The 13,170-nt window shown below is 52.1% G+C and overlaps 4 protein-coding genes across 4 annotated transcripts; 2 read left to right on the forward strand and 2 right to left on the reverse strand.

The window, feature by feature from the left end:
* Positions 1-212: 212 nt before the first annotated feature.
* Positions 213-2,335, forward strand: N7462_004965 (glutamate--tRNA ligase MSE1; the record flags this gene model as incomplete). Its single annotated transcript, XM_057076690.1, has 7 exons — positions 213-467; positions 517-589; positions 650-687; positions 743-1,159; positions 1,214-1,471; positions 1,525-1,691; positions 1,753-2,335. 7 exons carry the CDS (start codon positions 213-215, stop codon positions 2,333-2,335), a joined length of 1,791 nt encoding a protein of 596 aa, XP_056936195.1.
* A 976-nt stretch (positions 2,336-3,311) lies between these two features.
* Positions 3,312-5,802, reverse strand: N7462_004966 (putative microtubule associated protein (Ase1); the record flags this gene model as incomplete). Its single annotated transcript, XM_057076691.1, has 4 exons — positions 3,312-5,248; positions 5,304-5,518; positions 5,581-5,633; positions 5,686-5,802. 4 exons carry the CDS (start codon positions 5,800-5,802, stop codon positions 3,312-3,314), a joined length of 2,322 nt encoding a protein of 773 aa, XP_056936196.1.
* Positions 5,803-6,345: 543 nt separating this feature from the next.
* Positions 6,346-7,418, forward strand: N7462_004967 (Mov34/MPN/PAD-1 family protein; the record flags this gene model as incomplete). Its single annotated transcript, XM_057076692.1, has 2 exons — positions 6,346-6,370; positions 6,442-7,418. The coding sequence occupies 2 exons, from the start codon at positions 6,346-6,348 to the stop codon at positions 7,416-7,418; spliced, it is 1,002 nt and encodes a 333-aa protein (XP_056936197.1).
* Positions 7,419-9,034: 1,616 nt separating this feature from the next.
* N7462_004968 (putative cell division control protein Cdc25) lies at positions 9,035-12,893 on the reverse strand (the record flags this gene model as incomplete). Its single annotated transcript, XM_057076693.1, has 3 exons — positions 9,035-9,372; positions 9,465-9,681; positions 9,741-12,893. The coding sequence occupies 3 exons, from the start codon at positions 12,891-12,893 to the stop codon at positions 9,035-9,037; spliced, it is 3,708 nt and encodes a 1,235-aa protein (XP_056936198.1).
* Positions 12,894-13,170: the final 277 nt, after the last annotated feature.

Here is a 13,170-nt window from a genome sequence, read left to right on the forward strand (position 1 = left end):
CAGTGGTCCGCGAGACAAAAACAGTCAAAGGACGACGAAAAGCGCAACACGAGGGGGAAGTGCGATGGTGTTGATGCAACGGAGTTTCGCAGCCGAAATTTTGTCGGAGAGTCGCGCGGAGCTGCCGAACCTCCGCAGAAAAACTGCATCCAACCGGACCACTTTGCAAACATTCCCATCAGGCCCCAATCCAGGCTCCAGGTTTGCCCATTATGAGGAGTTCATACTCAGGGCTCTTTGCCCGGCGATCATGGACCTGTATTCAATGCAGAAAATGCTCCTCCTCGGCGGGCGCAAATGTTCGCAAACAAAAGACCAAGCTCCCCGACGCCCCTGCGCGCACGCGTTTTGCGCCCTCACCGACTGGATACCTCCATCTGGGGTCTCTACGGACGGCATTATTCAACTACCTGCTTGCTAAAAGAACTGGAGGCCAGTTTCTGCTCCGCATTGAAGATACCGATCAGGTGAGTGTGGGGTGATCTGGCAGGTGGGAATGGCTACTGACAGGCACAGAAACGAACGATTCCGGATGCCGAGCAGCGACTCTATGATGATTTGCAATGGGCAGGACTGCAATGGGATGAAGGTAGGATAAATGGGCTATGGATACGCAGAGTTTCCGAATAAGCTAACCCTTCCGCGACAGGCCCTGTTGTTGGCGGGCCATACGGACCTTACAGACAAGTAAGGCATTGCTCCCTTTTCTAATCAAAATCCCACTAACAATCCATCATCACAGTCCGATAGAAATGCTATCTACCGATCCCACGCCGACGACTTGATCTCGAACGGTCATGCTTACCGTTGTTTCTGCTCATCCGACCGTCTCGACTCCTTCGCGCGCCATCGAAGTCAAGCGGGTTTGCCTCCGGGATACGATAGGAAATGCGCTGGGATCTCCTCGGAAGAGTCCGAGGACCGAGCATCGAAGGGCGAGGCCCACGTTGTTCGGCTGAAGGTGGAAGGATACCCCATGTTCAATGATTTGGTTTACGGCAAGACCGGCCAAAATAAGCCCAACAACAGCAAACTGGACTTCATCGACCGAGTCTATGATGATCCAATTTTGGTAAAATCTGATGGGCATCCTACATATCATCTGGCAAATGTGGTGGATGACCATTGTATGAAGATCACCCATGTTATCCGGGGAACAGTAAGTCCTTCTTCATACTCCGATAATTGAAGACCTATTACTAATGTTTAACAGGAATGGATGCCCTCAACACCGATGCATATGGCCTTGTACAATGCGTTCAAGTGGACACCACCACAGTTTGGCCATGTTCCTCTGCTGGTCGACAAGAATGGGCAGAAATTAAGCAAGCGAAACGCCGACATCGACTTGTCATCGTTCAAGGACAAGCAGGGAATTTTCCCTGCCACGCTAGTCAACTTCGCTGCACTTCTGGGCTGGTCTCATTCCCAGAAATCCGATGTGTTCAATTTAGAAGAGCTCGAGCAGATTGTAAGTTCTCCCACTCGCGGCAGACCCAGTCGACTCACTAATGCCATCCTCAGTTCAACCTCAAGATCACTCGTGGCAACACTGTTGTCGCCTTCGAGAAACTCTGGTTCCTCCAGAAAGCCCATGCACAGCGCTTCGCAGCTAATAGTGGCCCACAATTTGATGAGATGGTCAACAGGACTTGCGCTATCGTGAAAGAAACTCACCCAGAAGAGAAACTGTACAACTCACCACCACTACCTATCAAGTAAAATAACCCTCCTTTACTAACATCAACATAGAGTCGCAATTCTCCAAGGCCGCACTCTCTCGGATTATATAACCCCACTCCTGCGCGCAGACGCCAAATCCTATACAACTGCCGAAGAATTTCTTGAGCGCAACTCTACTTTCTTCACTACCCACCTCGACCGCGTCCCATATACATTCACCAATTCCACTTCCCCTGAGCTCCCGACGGTACCTATGCAAGCGCTGCACACCGCAGCCGCCGCATTGACCCTCGTTCCCCCAGCCCACTGGGCCGTTGAGACGCACCGTTTTAACATCACTTCTTATGACGGCTCCGACTCGGTCACTCTTCCCGAGGAAAGGAGTAGTACGCCTATCGCCACTGACAAGGTGTTTAAGAAAGAGCTGTATCACTACCTCCGCTGGGCGCTGTCTGCGTCTGCCCCTGGGCCCGGAATCCCTGAAACGATGGAGATTCTGGGGCGCGAGGAGACACTGCGCCGGATCCAGGATGCGAAGAAACTGACGCAGTCTCTTGTGCCGCAGGTGGGACGACGGGTTCCCAAGACTTCTGCGGAGAAGCAGATGGAGGAGGATCGGAGTTGGATGGGGTCTTTGGCTCCTAGGAAATGACCGGGAAAGAATGCCAAGGACAGATAAAGGCGACAGTGTATGATACTATGGGACGTCCATGTATAAATAGTTGTAGTTGCAGAAGTGCGGAGCATATAAACAACGGCCAGCATATATACTTATTATCTGAAATTCAAATTACCAACGCAGTATTACGCTCCTCTCAAATATTTGGAGAAGTTGAGTTTGAGGAAAATTTCCAGTTCAGAAGATGATATTATCAGCAAATACTACACAACGGAAACACTGTACTGCGCTAGAGCCGAACGCACAGGGGAAAAATTAAACGCAAGATAAAAAAAAAAAAAGAATCCTGACTCCAGAGGCCGTAGGAGATCAGGGGAATAGTAAAGGAACCATGAGCACCGAACCGAGGACAAAAAAACCATAAGACAAAAAGAGATAGAGCAGATAACACCATGCCACCATCAGAAAACAAAGAAAAGAAGAATTGTCAAAAGAAGAGGATAATTAGAAAAAAAAACACGTCCATCGCGATGGAACGCAGTCCGTCTGGAACAAGAATCGAGCAACAGCCAGGACAAAAGAAGCCACCTTGAAAGCGACGGACTTGATAAACATCAACAGATGAAATAGAAGAAAGAATGAACAGGAATGACATGGCGAACTCATAATTTTGAACACAGAAGCGAAAAGAAACAAGTGGGAATCGGCGAGAGGAGGAGAAATTGTGTGCGGGAAAGACACCAGCCCAAAGGCGACTGGATAGGGGAAGGAATCTGAAAAAGCAAAAGCTCAGTCATTAAATGGATCGTCGAAGTCCGTCATGAACCATGAGCCATGAGCCATGCAGAAGTCCAGTCATGGGATCGTCAGTGAAACCAAACGATTGCATAACCACAGCTCAAAATCTGATGCGCCGGGGAAATAGCAGAACAAAGTTCGGGAAACGGAAAGATGCAATAAGCGCCAGGCGCTTAGGGCGGGAGAATATCGTATTGACTTTTAGGAGGAATCAGTAAGACTCAAAATCATCGGTCCACTCCGTGTCACTGCCGGCGACACGGAGGACCTGGCCTGGATGTGGCCCGTCAGGGCTCACGCTGCGAATTCCCTTGGCCTTCTTTCCGTAAAGATCCATATTATCATCTGGCGCGAATCGCTTGCCATGAGCAGCTCGCAATTTGGAGTAGTAGACGTCGCTGGCATCAACCTCAGACTCAGAGGCATCATCGAAAGTCTCCCAGTTCTCTGAACCGGAAGTGGCAGTGTTGACAGTCGAAGAGTTGGAAGCATTGGAGGGTTGACGGAGAGCTGGTGGAGGCGGGGCATGCTGCAAATATGGGTTGGCGCGAGGATACCCTTGCATAGAAGAGTTCAAGGATGACATTGAGGAGTGAGAGGAATGAGAGAATCCCGTCGACCGAGAGTTAGACATGACAGAGGCACTCATAAAAGAGCGCTGACGATCGTCATACACGTCTTCAGGGCTGACAGGCCGGACGAAGGCAGTAGACATGGCGCTATTGCAGCGCGGGATCTCGCGCGGGACATCTAGGGAGTAGCTGCTGCGCTCCTTGGACTCCACGGTCAAGGCACGCATTCTAGGTGGCGGTCCTCGGGGCGGAGGCATCTTGCCATTGATAGTGCTGACCGAGTAGGCACCCGGACCAGTGCGACGATCAGGCGAATTGTTACCGTGCGGCATGTTGCTTAATGGCGCACGAGCAGGAAGTTTCGAAGGGGACTTCGCACCGGCTCTAGATCCAGAATAACCGATGGTGTTAGGCTTCACAGGTCTGCTACCCGTGGGAGTCTTGGTGGCAGAGCGAGGAGGAGGCGGACCTCGCATAGAGCTACCAGGACGAGAGACCGGCTGCTGTCTGATAACGCTGGCCCTGCTAGTGGACGGGGGGGCAGAAGGAGTCTTCGAGCGAGGAGGCGCTTTGTTGACGGCAGGAGTCAAGCTGTCAAGGTATCGGTCACCATGAACCAAGAAAGGTCGACCAAACTCATCTTCCCAGTGCTCGAGTTCCTTACGCAACTCAACTTCGACCTTAGGGAGCTCCTTTGCAATCCTCTTACGCAACTTCTCTTCGCGTAGCAGCTTGCCAGGATCCCGCTTTTCGCCCTTTCCGCGACCCATGAGACGGGAAGCATCTTGACTCGAGGCTGTGAGTGCCTCACGGTCACTTAAAAGGCTGCGGTGCTTCTCGATCATTTCCAGGGTAGGGGCTCGCTGCTCCTTTAGAGTCTCGAGTCTGGAGATTTCGGCCTCGTGGGCTTCAAGCAAGGCGTCGCTGCACACATCAGAGAACGCAGGGGTGAAGTCAAGCATTTCCTCTTCTGAGAAGTAAAGACTGTCCCAGAGCTCCTGCAGACGGCAGCGAGCATCCTCGACGAACAAGTGCATGTTCTGTCTCTTCAACTCGTTGAGGCGAGTCAGCTCCTCTTCAAATTCGTTGATAGTGCGGAGACCGCAGCCACGGTTGGCAGAAAGGAATGCTTTACGATCCTTCTCTTCAACTCCGAATCGCTCCCAAAGGCTCTCCACGGAGGCCCGGAGTTCCTTGATCTTACGTTCGCGGCCCTTCTTCTCATCGAGGAGCTTGTCACGCTTGGCCATCAAGTTGCCCAGGTCAGTCTCGTGCAGTCCAAGCTGCTCTGGTGACTCGCGATAGTTCTTTACAATGTTGGGATCGGTTTGCACCTGAGGGGTTCCAAGCTCAGCCCAAAGCTTAATGATCTCCTCGGATGTGTTTTGGACATAAGCAACACGACGGTGATACTCCTCATAGACGCGGGAGAATTCCGAGTCCAGGGAAGTGACATATGCAGGTGAAAGATCGAAGCTTGGGGGAATTGTTGATCCGGGGGCAGTGGGGGGTAGTTCGATTATCAGGAAAGAGGACTCGAGGTGAGACGAATATGATTCAAGGGCGTCGACAAGTTCTAGCGATTGTCAGCACATTGGTATTTAAGGGGAGGTACACTTGATCGATCTCACTCTTAACTTGCTCGAAGCGCTCCCGGTGCAGTTTGCTCATGGCGTCGTTCTTCTCGCGCAGGAAGGCAATACACCGGTTAAGCGGATAGGTGATGCGAAGATCATCGCGACTCAGCTCGTATTGTCCATTAGCTTGTTCATCTCCCAAGGACGCCTCTAGTTGTTGAATGGTTGTTATGAGGCGCTGGGCTTCCTGTGTCATCTGCTCTTTTTCTCTGCAATGGATGCGATGAGCTTTGATCCTGTCACGAAGAGTGTGTTTATGGTGGCCACTTACTCATCAACAAGTTTGAGATGGTTATTTAATGTTTCTGACAGAGCGCTGAAAAGCTAAAGATTTCATTAGCGCTCATTTAAATCATGGCAACACGTTCGATCCTACCCCTGCTTCGCGGGACTCGCGCTCATGAGCGGGGACGCCAATTTCATCGAAAATGCCATGCAGCTGCTCAACGATATTGTTGACCTGGGTGGTCAAGTAACTTGTGTCAACGGCCATGACTGCTTGAGACCCTGCTATGAGCGGCGCAATTATTGAATCTGAATATCAAGGAGAGTGAATCACTCCAACGACAGGATGTCGACTCTGCGACAGCGGTGCCGAAGGAATCCAAACACAGAGCCCAGCGCGTGGGGTGGCCAACACACGATGCCAAACAATGGAAAGCGAAACGAAGGTGGGTTGCGAGAGTGGTCAGTTCAGAGACATGAAAAGCGGAGGATGGAGACTTGGGGGGTGTTTATGAGGGGAGGGAGAGAACAGGGCGGGACCGATGATGATAACAGGTTCATCTTGCAAAGCCCCAATGTTTGGGGCCGATCGTCTCCATGGGCAACCGCTGACTCATCCGGGCCCTCGATCTGACCGCCCACAGTTCTGCCTCAATCTGCCCCACCGCTTCTCTCCGCGTTCATTGCTGTCGACGACAAGCTACCTTAGCACTCCCCACCAAATAGCTTTCTCAGCGTTTCGATCCCCACGAATTCATGACATCTCTTCCTAAGTACTCCAACACCTCATATCAACGTTTCACCCACCACAATGCAGGCTGCACAGCAGTCCTGGGGTTCGTTTCCCCCACCATCTTGACAACAAAACAGCAGTTTAACTCGAGATAAACCTAACTATCTACATCAGAACTCGAGAACTCCATCAGCGTCTTCGACCCTCAGCGCGATGCCCTCTATGAATACAATGAAGCCACCCAAAAGGCCCTGAACGACGAGAAACCCTGGGCCAAAGATCCATACTACTTCAAATCCGTTCGCATATCCGCAACAGCGTTATTGAAAATGGTGATGCACGCCCGGTCCGGCGGAGCCCTGGAAGTCATGGGCCTGATGCAAGGGTACATCCTACCAAACACATTCGTCGTAACAGATGCCTTTCGGCTGCCTGTCGAGGGGACAGAGACGCGCGTGAATGCGCAGGATGAAGCGAACGAATACATGGTGTCGTATCTACAGTCATGCCGGGACGCGGGCCGGATGGAAAACGCGGTGGGCTGGTACCACAGCCACCCCGGGTACGGGTGCTGGCTTTCCGGTATCGATGTGTCGACGCAGCAGACGCAGCAGATGACGGGGCCGTTCGTGGCGGTTGTGATCGACCCAGAGCGTACGATCTCGGCGGGCCGCGTTGAGATCGGCGCATTCCGCACTTTCCCAATGAACTATACCCCGCCAAAGGAGGCACACGAGGACGATGAGTACCAGACCATTCCGCTGGGCAAAGCGGAGGACTTTGGCGCCCATGCAAATCAATACTACTCCCTCGAAACCACCCATTTCAAGAGCACCCTGGATACCGAGATCATGTCTCTCCTCTGGAACAAGTACTGGGTTGCTACCCTCAGTCAGAGCCCATTATTCACATCCCGCGATTTCAGCAGCAAGCAAATGATGGATCTCAGCGAGAAGATGCGCAAGGCGTCGCGAGGAATTGAGAACAGTGGACCGCGGGGTCCTACCATGAACCTCAAAGACCAGCAGTTAGATAAGGTCGTGCGGGGCGGGCAACGGATTGTGTCGGAGGAAGTCAAGGGGCTCCTGGCCTCCGAGGTGAAAAGAAAGCTCTTCCAAGATATTGGCGGCCAGACCGCTCCCGCAACCTAAAGTGCATCTAGATTCTAGGCCCCGGCAAGGAGGCTGGTCTTCATTGCATACCATCTACCTACCTAGATATTGATACGACTGTCACGCTTCCTTTACCGCTCTTTTGTAACTCTTTCATCAATTTACTTGTGCCTGGATTCGGCGTCTCTGGCGCTTGGCGAGTCAAGCCTTGACGATCTTGGCGTGGCTGCGGCATCTCCCGGACCACTCCTTGTCCTGTTATTGCTGTTTCTGTGGGTCACATTCAGATAAGCAGAAGTGATACATCACAGCCATAGAACTTGCATCTGAACTGCGCTAGCTACATATGACCAAATGATTTCAAATACTTCTGAGGGTGACCCTGGCATGAAGTGGATTAGCTGATAGATACGATTTAGCATAATAGATCGATAAACAGAATTAACTCTTGATCCGGCAGGCATGGATTTTTCCAGTTGATAACCAGGTGGTATTGAAACAATAGATACAGAAGAAAACGGAACAGAATCAAACAGTCTGCTCCGAAGAATACAGTGAAAATAAAGTCCATCCGGCATGAACTGAGGTCTCAAATCGTAACAGATCATTAAGAAGATGGCGTCCAGACATTAGCCCTTTGGAAAATATGGCTCACCTCACTCCAGCGATAACAAGAAGGGATATGTGGGAACAGACAAAAAGACAAAGAGCCAAAAATGAGATAGGAGATCAAGTCGGGAGTGAAGTCGACGTGTCCCTTGAAAAAAATGTACACCGAACCTATAGCCAGTATGTGTGATGGTTCAAAAGTGAGTACACGGGGAAAGGGATCAGGTAATGGGCACCAGCGAGGTCGGACTAGGCGTTCCGAGGCCAATGCCAGGAAATGGCAGAATTGATCCCGGCCCCACAAAAATTCTATATCGGAGAATAGGTATATCGAATGCGAGATGTGAGGGTATCGCTGTACTAGCAAGGGTATGCATGAGAAATGACTGCTGCAAAGGGGGTCGTGTGAGCAGTCAGGATGATTCGTAGATGGAGGGGGAGTACCACCAAACCCCACCACATCGCGGGGCACGAGAAAGTAGGTACTGTATGAGAAGGAAGATGCATCGTCTTGGTGCCTATTCGGGATAGAAAAAGGCCCGGCGGATGCACCGGTGATCGATGATTCCAAGGAAATTGAGCTCGTGCGGGGACTAGGATGCGTTGGGCACGGTCGCATGGCCCGGCGATCCCCAAAGAGGGGGCGTATCGAACCCTGCTAGTCCCAGGATGGTGAGACGAGAAGATGCCAGTGTCGGCATGCATCGTATGGCCGGTGGCTTTGATTGGCGCGATTCTAGCGCATTTCTTTGGGGGCGAAGGGGCATCTGCGATCTTCGGATGGGGACGCGCGCCCGTAGGTGCAGCTTCAACAGGGGTGTCTCCGCCACCCGGCTTACAGGAAACCGGATTCGGAGAGCAATCTACGGGTTGAAACGTCAAATGTGGTTAGTCTCAATTTCCACAAGCATTCAAAGCGCATCCTTCTTGAAAAAGTTGGAAATATGATGGTCAAATTTGGGTATCGCCGAAAGAGCCAGACACCATGCCCGAAAAAGAAAAAAAAAATCAAACAAAGAAACATGAAAAAGGTGCTGCATGACAGATCACCGGAGAATTGCGACGGTAGTCGCAAAAAGCAAGGAATTCTTGTCTCTGCTTGTAGCTTCTGCATACCTTGCAATCTTCTCGTCTTCGCGCTCCCGGGGTTCGATCTCGAGACTTCGGTCGTACATGTCATGAACATCGCCGGCGGCTTGCAGGTTGCTGAGAATGTAGTCCTGGAGCTCGGGGACGGGTTGAAGGAGATATGGCACGTTCTGATACTGTTGGATATCCCGGATGACCTCCGCGGTCTTGGCTCGCTTGTTGAAGTTGATTAGTTCCGACGGGGTAAGCGACGGAATACCGTCCTCAATGAAGGTCAGATCCGTGAGATAGACACCTAACAAGTATGAGTTCTAAAGCCCAGGAACGGTGGAGAGAGAAGAAGACTTCAATCAACACCATAATGGTATTTGTGGTCACGAATCATACCAAAAAATGGAATACACGGAGGGTTTGCAAGATGCAGGGTCTCGCGGTACTCGCCGAAGTTCTTGGTGCTGGCCATCAGACGGCGCATCTGTTCCAGGATGGCGGAGGTGCGGCCACTGACCTGGCCCCATGTTCGGCCCAGCCGATGAATGGGCGCAGTGCCAAGAGCTGAGATAATGGATGTCAATGTGGAATAATTATTGAGGACGCGACATTTCTGTATGATCCGATTAGTCTTGAATCAAGATTGCAAAATGGACGAGGGGAGTAAACTACATCGGCAACGTTTACGAAATGCTTAATGACCACAACACGCTTTTTGACATCACTTTGAGTCAAGATCATTTCCGCGACCCAGTTAGTCAACTGGTTGGAGTGCAGAATCAAGGCCTTGACGTTGGAAGCCGGCTCCGGCTCATCGGGGCCAACCTTCTTCTGCCAGGTCTTGTTCAAGCACTCAGTAGGTCGAATCTTAGAGTAGAGGCGCGACTCAATGATGGTCAGCTGCCGAGCAAACTCCGTTGGATCGATGTCAAGGAACTTGAGCTTCTTCATATTCTTTGGGGTAATTGGCGGCGGCGCGGCAGTGTTCTGGGTTGGAACAAGACGCTTAACAGAGATATCCTGGCCCCGGAGACGCTGTTCAATGACAGCGAGCAAGGTAGGAGCACCCGGGGTCTTGGTGGTGGCAATGGAATCCTTGGTGAATGCGTGCACACGACGCAAGAGATCCATATTGATCTCATCGTTAGGCTCCATCCAGAAATTGTCGAACCAACTCTTAAGGATATTTACCACACGGAAGCGGATTGGCTTCTGTTTGCGATCGATCCACATTTGCATATCATCGGAGTTCAAGCCGAATGGTGGCTGGATATTGAACCGTTGCACGAGCATCTCGAAGAGTTCAGAGGCAGAGGTAAATGAGCGGTATGTGAGAAGGAAGGTATTGTTAAATGATGCATCGAGCTTGTCGTGACGTGTGAGGTGTTCAACCAGACCAGATAGGGTTCCGCACTTAAGAATTGGTACATCACCCTTCGTATCATAGAAGACTTCACCCTCATGGTCCATTTTCAAAAACCATGGGGTCTCTTCTGGTTCTCTTACAGGCTCGCGGATAGGCTCGCGAGTAATGGCGGCGGGTGGTGCTTGGCCAAAAAATCTCTGAGCCTTGTCCATGTTGCGACGAACCTTGTTGTTTTCCTTGCCCAGGGCATAGGAAGACGGGATGCCAATTGACTCTGTGGCAATCTTCGCTTGGGATTCACCCCGGCTATGAACGGTCTTGTTAAGGGACTCATCCGCCTCTTCCAAACGGCTGTCGGCTCGAGGATTAGATGACTGATCCTCGGGGATCTGTTCCAGAAGAAGTGATAGAGAGAACCCGATTTGCGAGACATAGTTTTCCAGCTGTTTAGCTACACTGCGCACGGCAGTCACTCGGTCAATCAGAGAATCGCCGCGAAGTTCAGCCCATTCATCCGCTAGAGGGGCAGAGACGCCCTGGCAGCTCAAAATGAAATCGCCAATGCCATCATAAACCCGCTGCTTCTGCAAGCTGAAGTCAACCAATTGAGGGTTCTGAAAACTGGTTCCCAGGGGTACAAGGTTGATCGATTCCACCGTGGAGATCCACGGGCGGAACTGTTCAACAACCTTGATAGCAGCCGCTGAGATCGCATCGGCAAACTCGCCATGCTCTGCGACAGTAATAATGTTCTGGTCAAGCGACAATCGCTCCTCCAAACGACGAATACTGCCCACGAAGGACCGTCTAAGAACGTCGATATGATCTAGCAAGGCCGAGTCCAAGGAGACCGAGGGCTCATTTCGCGAATCACCACCCTCGGGGACAAGGAAGGATGTGGGGCCAGATGCATTCAAAGACACACCGTTATTCTGCCAGCTGCCACCACAAGAGCTTCCGCTGACGAAACCAGGGACAATACGGTGAATATTGTCCCCGCGCTGCTGTCGCGCAACCTCCACATAGCCATAGACTCCTTGCATCACCCCATCTGCCTCCTGCAGGCATTTATTGACCGAGTCGGAACCTGGCCAATCAGCGGCAGCGATATGGGATGAAAGGACCAATTTGGAAAACTTAGACATCATATCTCGGAAGTGAGGATACAACGCCTTATTGGTGGAGATGATGGACGGGTTGCCTGAATGATTATCCGTTGTATCGGATCCAGCAGCCAGAAGCATCCGCAGGTGATCAGAGATATCTTCGGCCTTTCTCACATATTCAGACTGTTCTCCAGAGAAGAGGGTTTGGCGATACGCTTCCACGGCGTAGCGCATGTTATCGACCAGAAGGGGCCAGGTAATGGGCGGGGCGAAACCATCGTCAACGAAATGTAGGGGGGTATTGGATGAAATCGACGATCTGGAAAAGCTTTCGGCGATGGACGTATTGGCGCTGGTTGTGGCGCCACTGTTGTATGTCGTCTGACTCTTAGTCACGGGAGGAGGTTTCATTTCCTTGGCAGGGGGGTAGAGGGAGTCCATGGAGGTGGCGGGAGATACGCCATCCATGAAGGACTGGCGGCGACGAGACATCGAGTCATGCGAAGCCAGCATCAAAGATTCTCCCTCCGCCTCGGATGCGGAACCGTCATACTCATCCTCGTCCCGCTCAAACCCGCGGGCCATCAGTTCAGGAGGTGGCCGAGTTTGATCGGGGACGAAAAAGTTGGTCCGGTCGCGAGGGCCGACTTCGTTGGTCAACGTTGGGTTTTCAAACGGTAGCTCCATGGTCGAGTACCCGGTCAGTGTATTGAAGTAGAATAACCGGCCATCCGGGGTCGCCTGCGGAATCCAGAAAGCCGCCTCTTCTTGCTCCTTTGGTACGGGAATGCCCTCGATGGGCAGGATCGGTTGTGAGTCGCGCGGGTTACCCTCGGAGTCCAAATCCTCCTCTTCTTCGTGTCCGTTGGCGTAGTCCTCCTCCAGTCCGGAGTCGGCGCTGAGGTCTCCATCTTCGTGGCCATGCGTCAGGTGCTCGCCAAAGTCATCCATCTCCGTGATGATCGTACAGTAGTTGCTGGGGAACCAGCCGCGTACGTTATCGATCACACCATCCCACCACCCAGTTTCCAACTGGTTCAGGACCTGAATGATGTCTCCGCGGCGAAAGCTGAGGCTGGTATGGTCATCGGCGTCATAATCATACATGGCCCGCACGAACAGCGCCGGCGGTTCGGGGCTGACCGCATATCCTGTTGCCATCTTTTTCTTGGGGGAAGAATCCCAGCGATCCGGGTGCGAGATACTCGTCCCCCGGCCGCGATGGCGAGTGGCGGCGGTGGGGGTGGTGGCCTGTTCGTCGGTGTACTCGAAAGCGGTCGCGAAAGCCCCGGCCTTGGAGGCCAATGCGGAATCAGTCTCGACAGCCAAATCTGCCGCGCGGTAATCCAACATGGAGTGTCACTCGCAGGGAGAAGCGAGAGAGAAAGAGAGAGACACTCGTTTCACGGTTGGGAGGGGAGGGGAGAGGAAGAGGGAAGGGGGAATAAAGGTTGTGCTCAGTGACCCCCGTGGCTCATGGCCTTTAGGGGAGGAATATTTGACGGTACTTTGGAGGTGTGAGAGAGGGGGCGGGTGGGTAATTTTGCAACCCACTTTCCGGGGGGGGGTTGAAGTCTGGTAGGGGACAAGACACCAGAACAAGACTCTTCAAATCACAGTTCTGGAGGTA

Source organism: Penicillium macrosclerotiorum (assembly GCF_028827735.1).
Source record: "Penicillium macrosclerotiorum strain IBT 26536 chromosome Unknown utg000003l_segment0_segment0, whole genome shotgun sequence".
Lineage (NCBI taxonomy): Eukaryota > Fungi > Ascomycota > Eurotiomycetes > Eurotiales > Aspergillaceae > Penicillium > Penicillium macrosclerotiorum.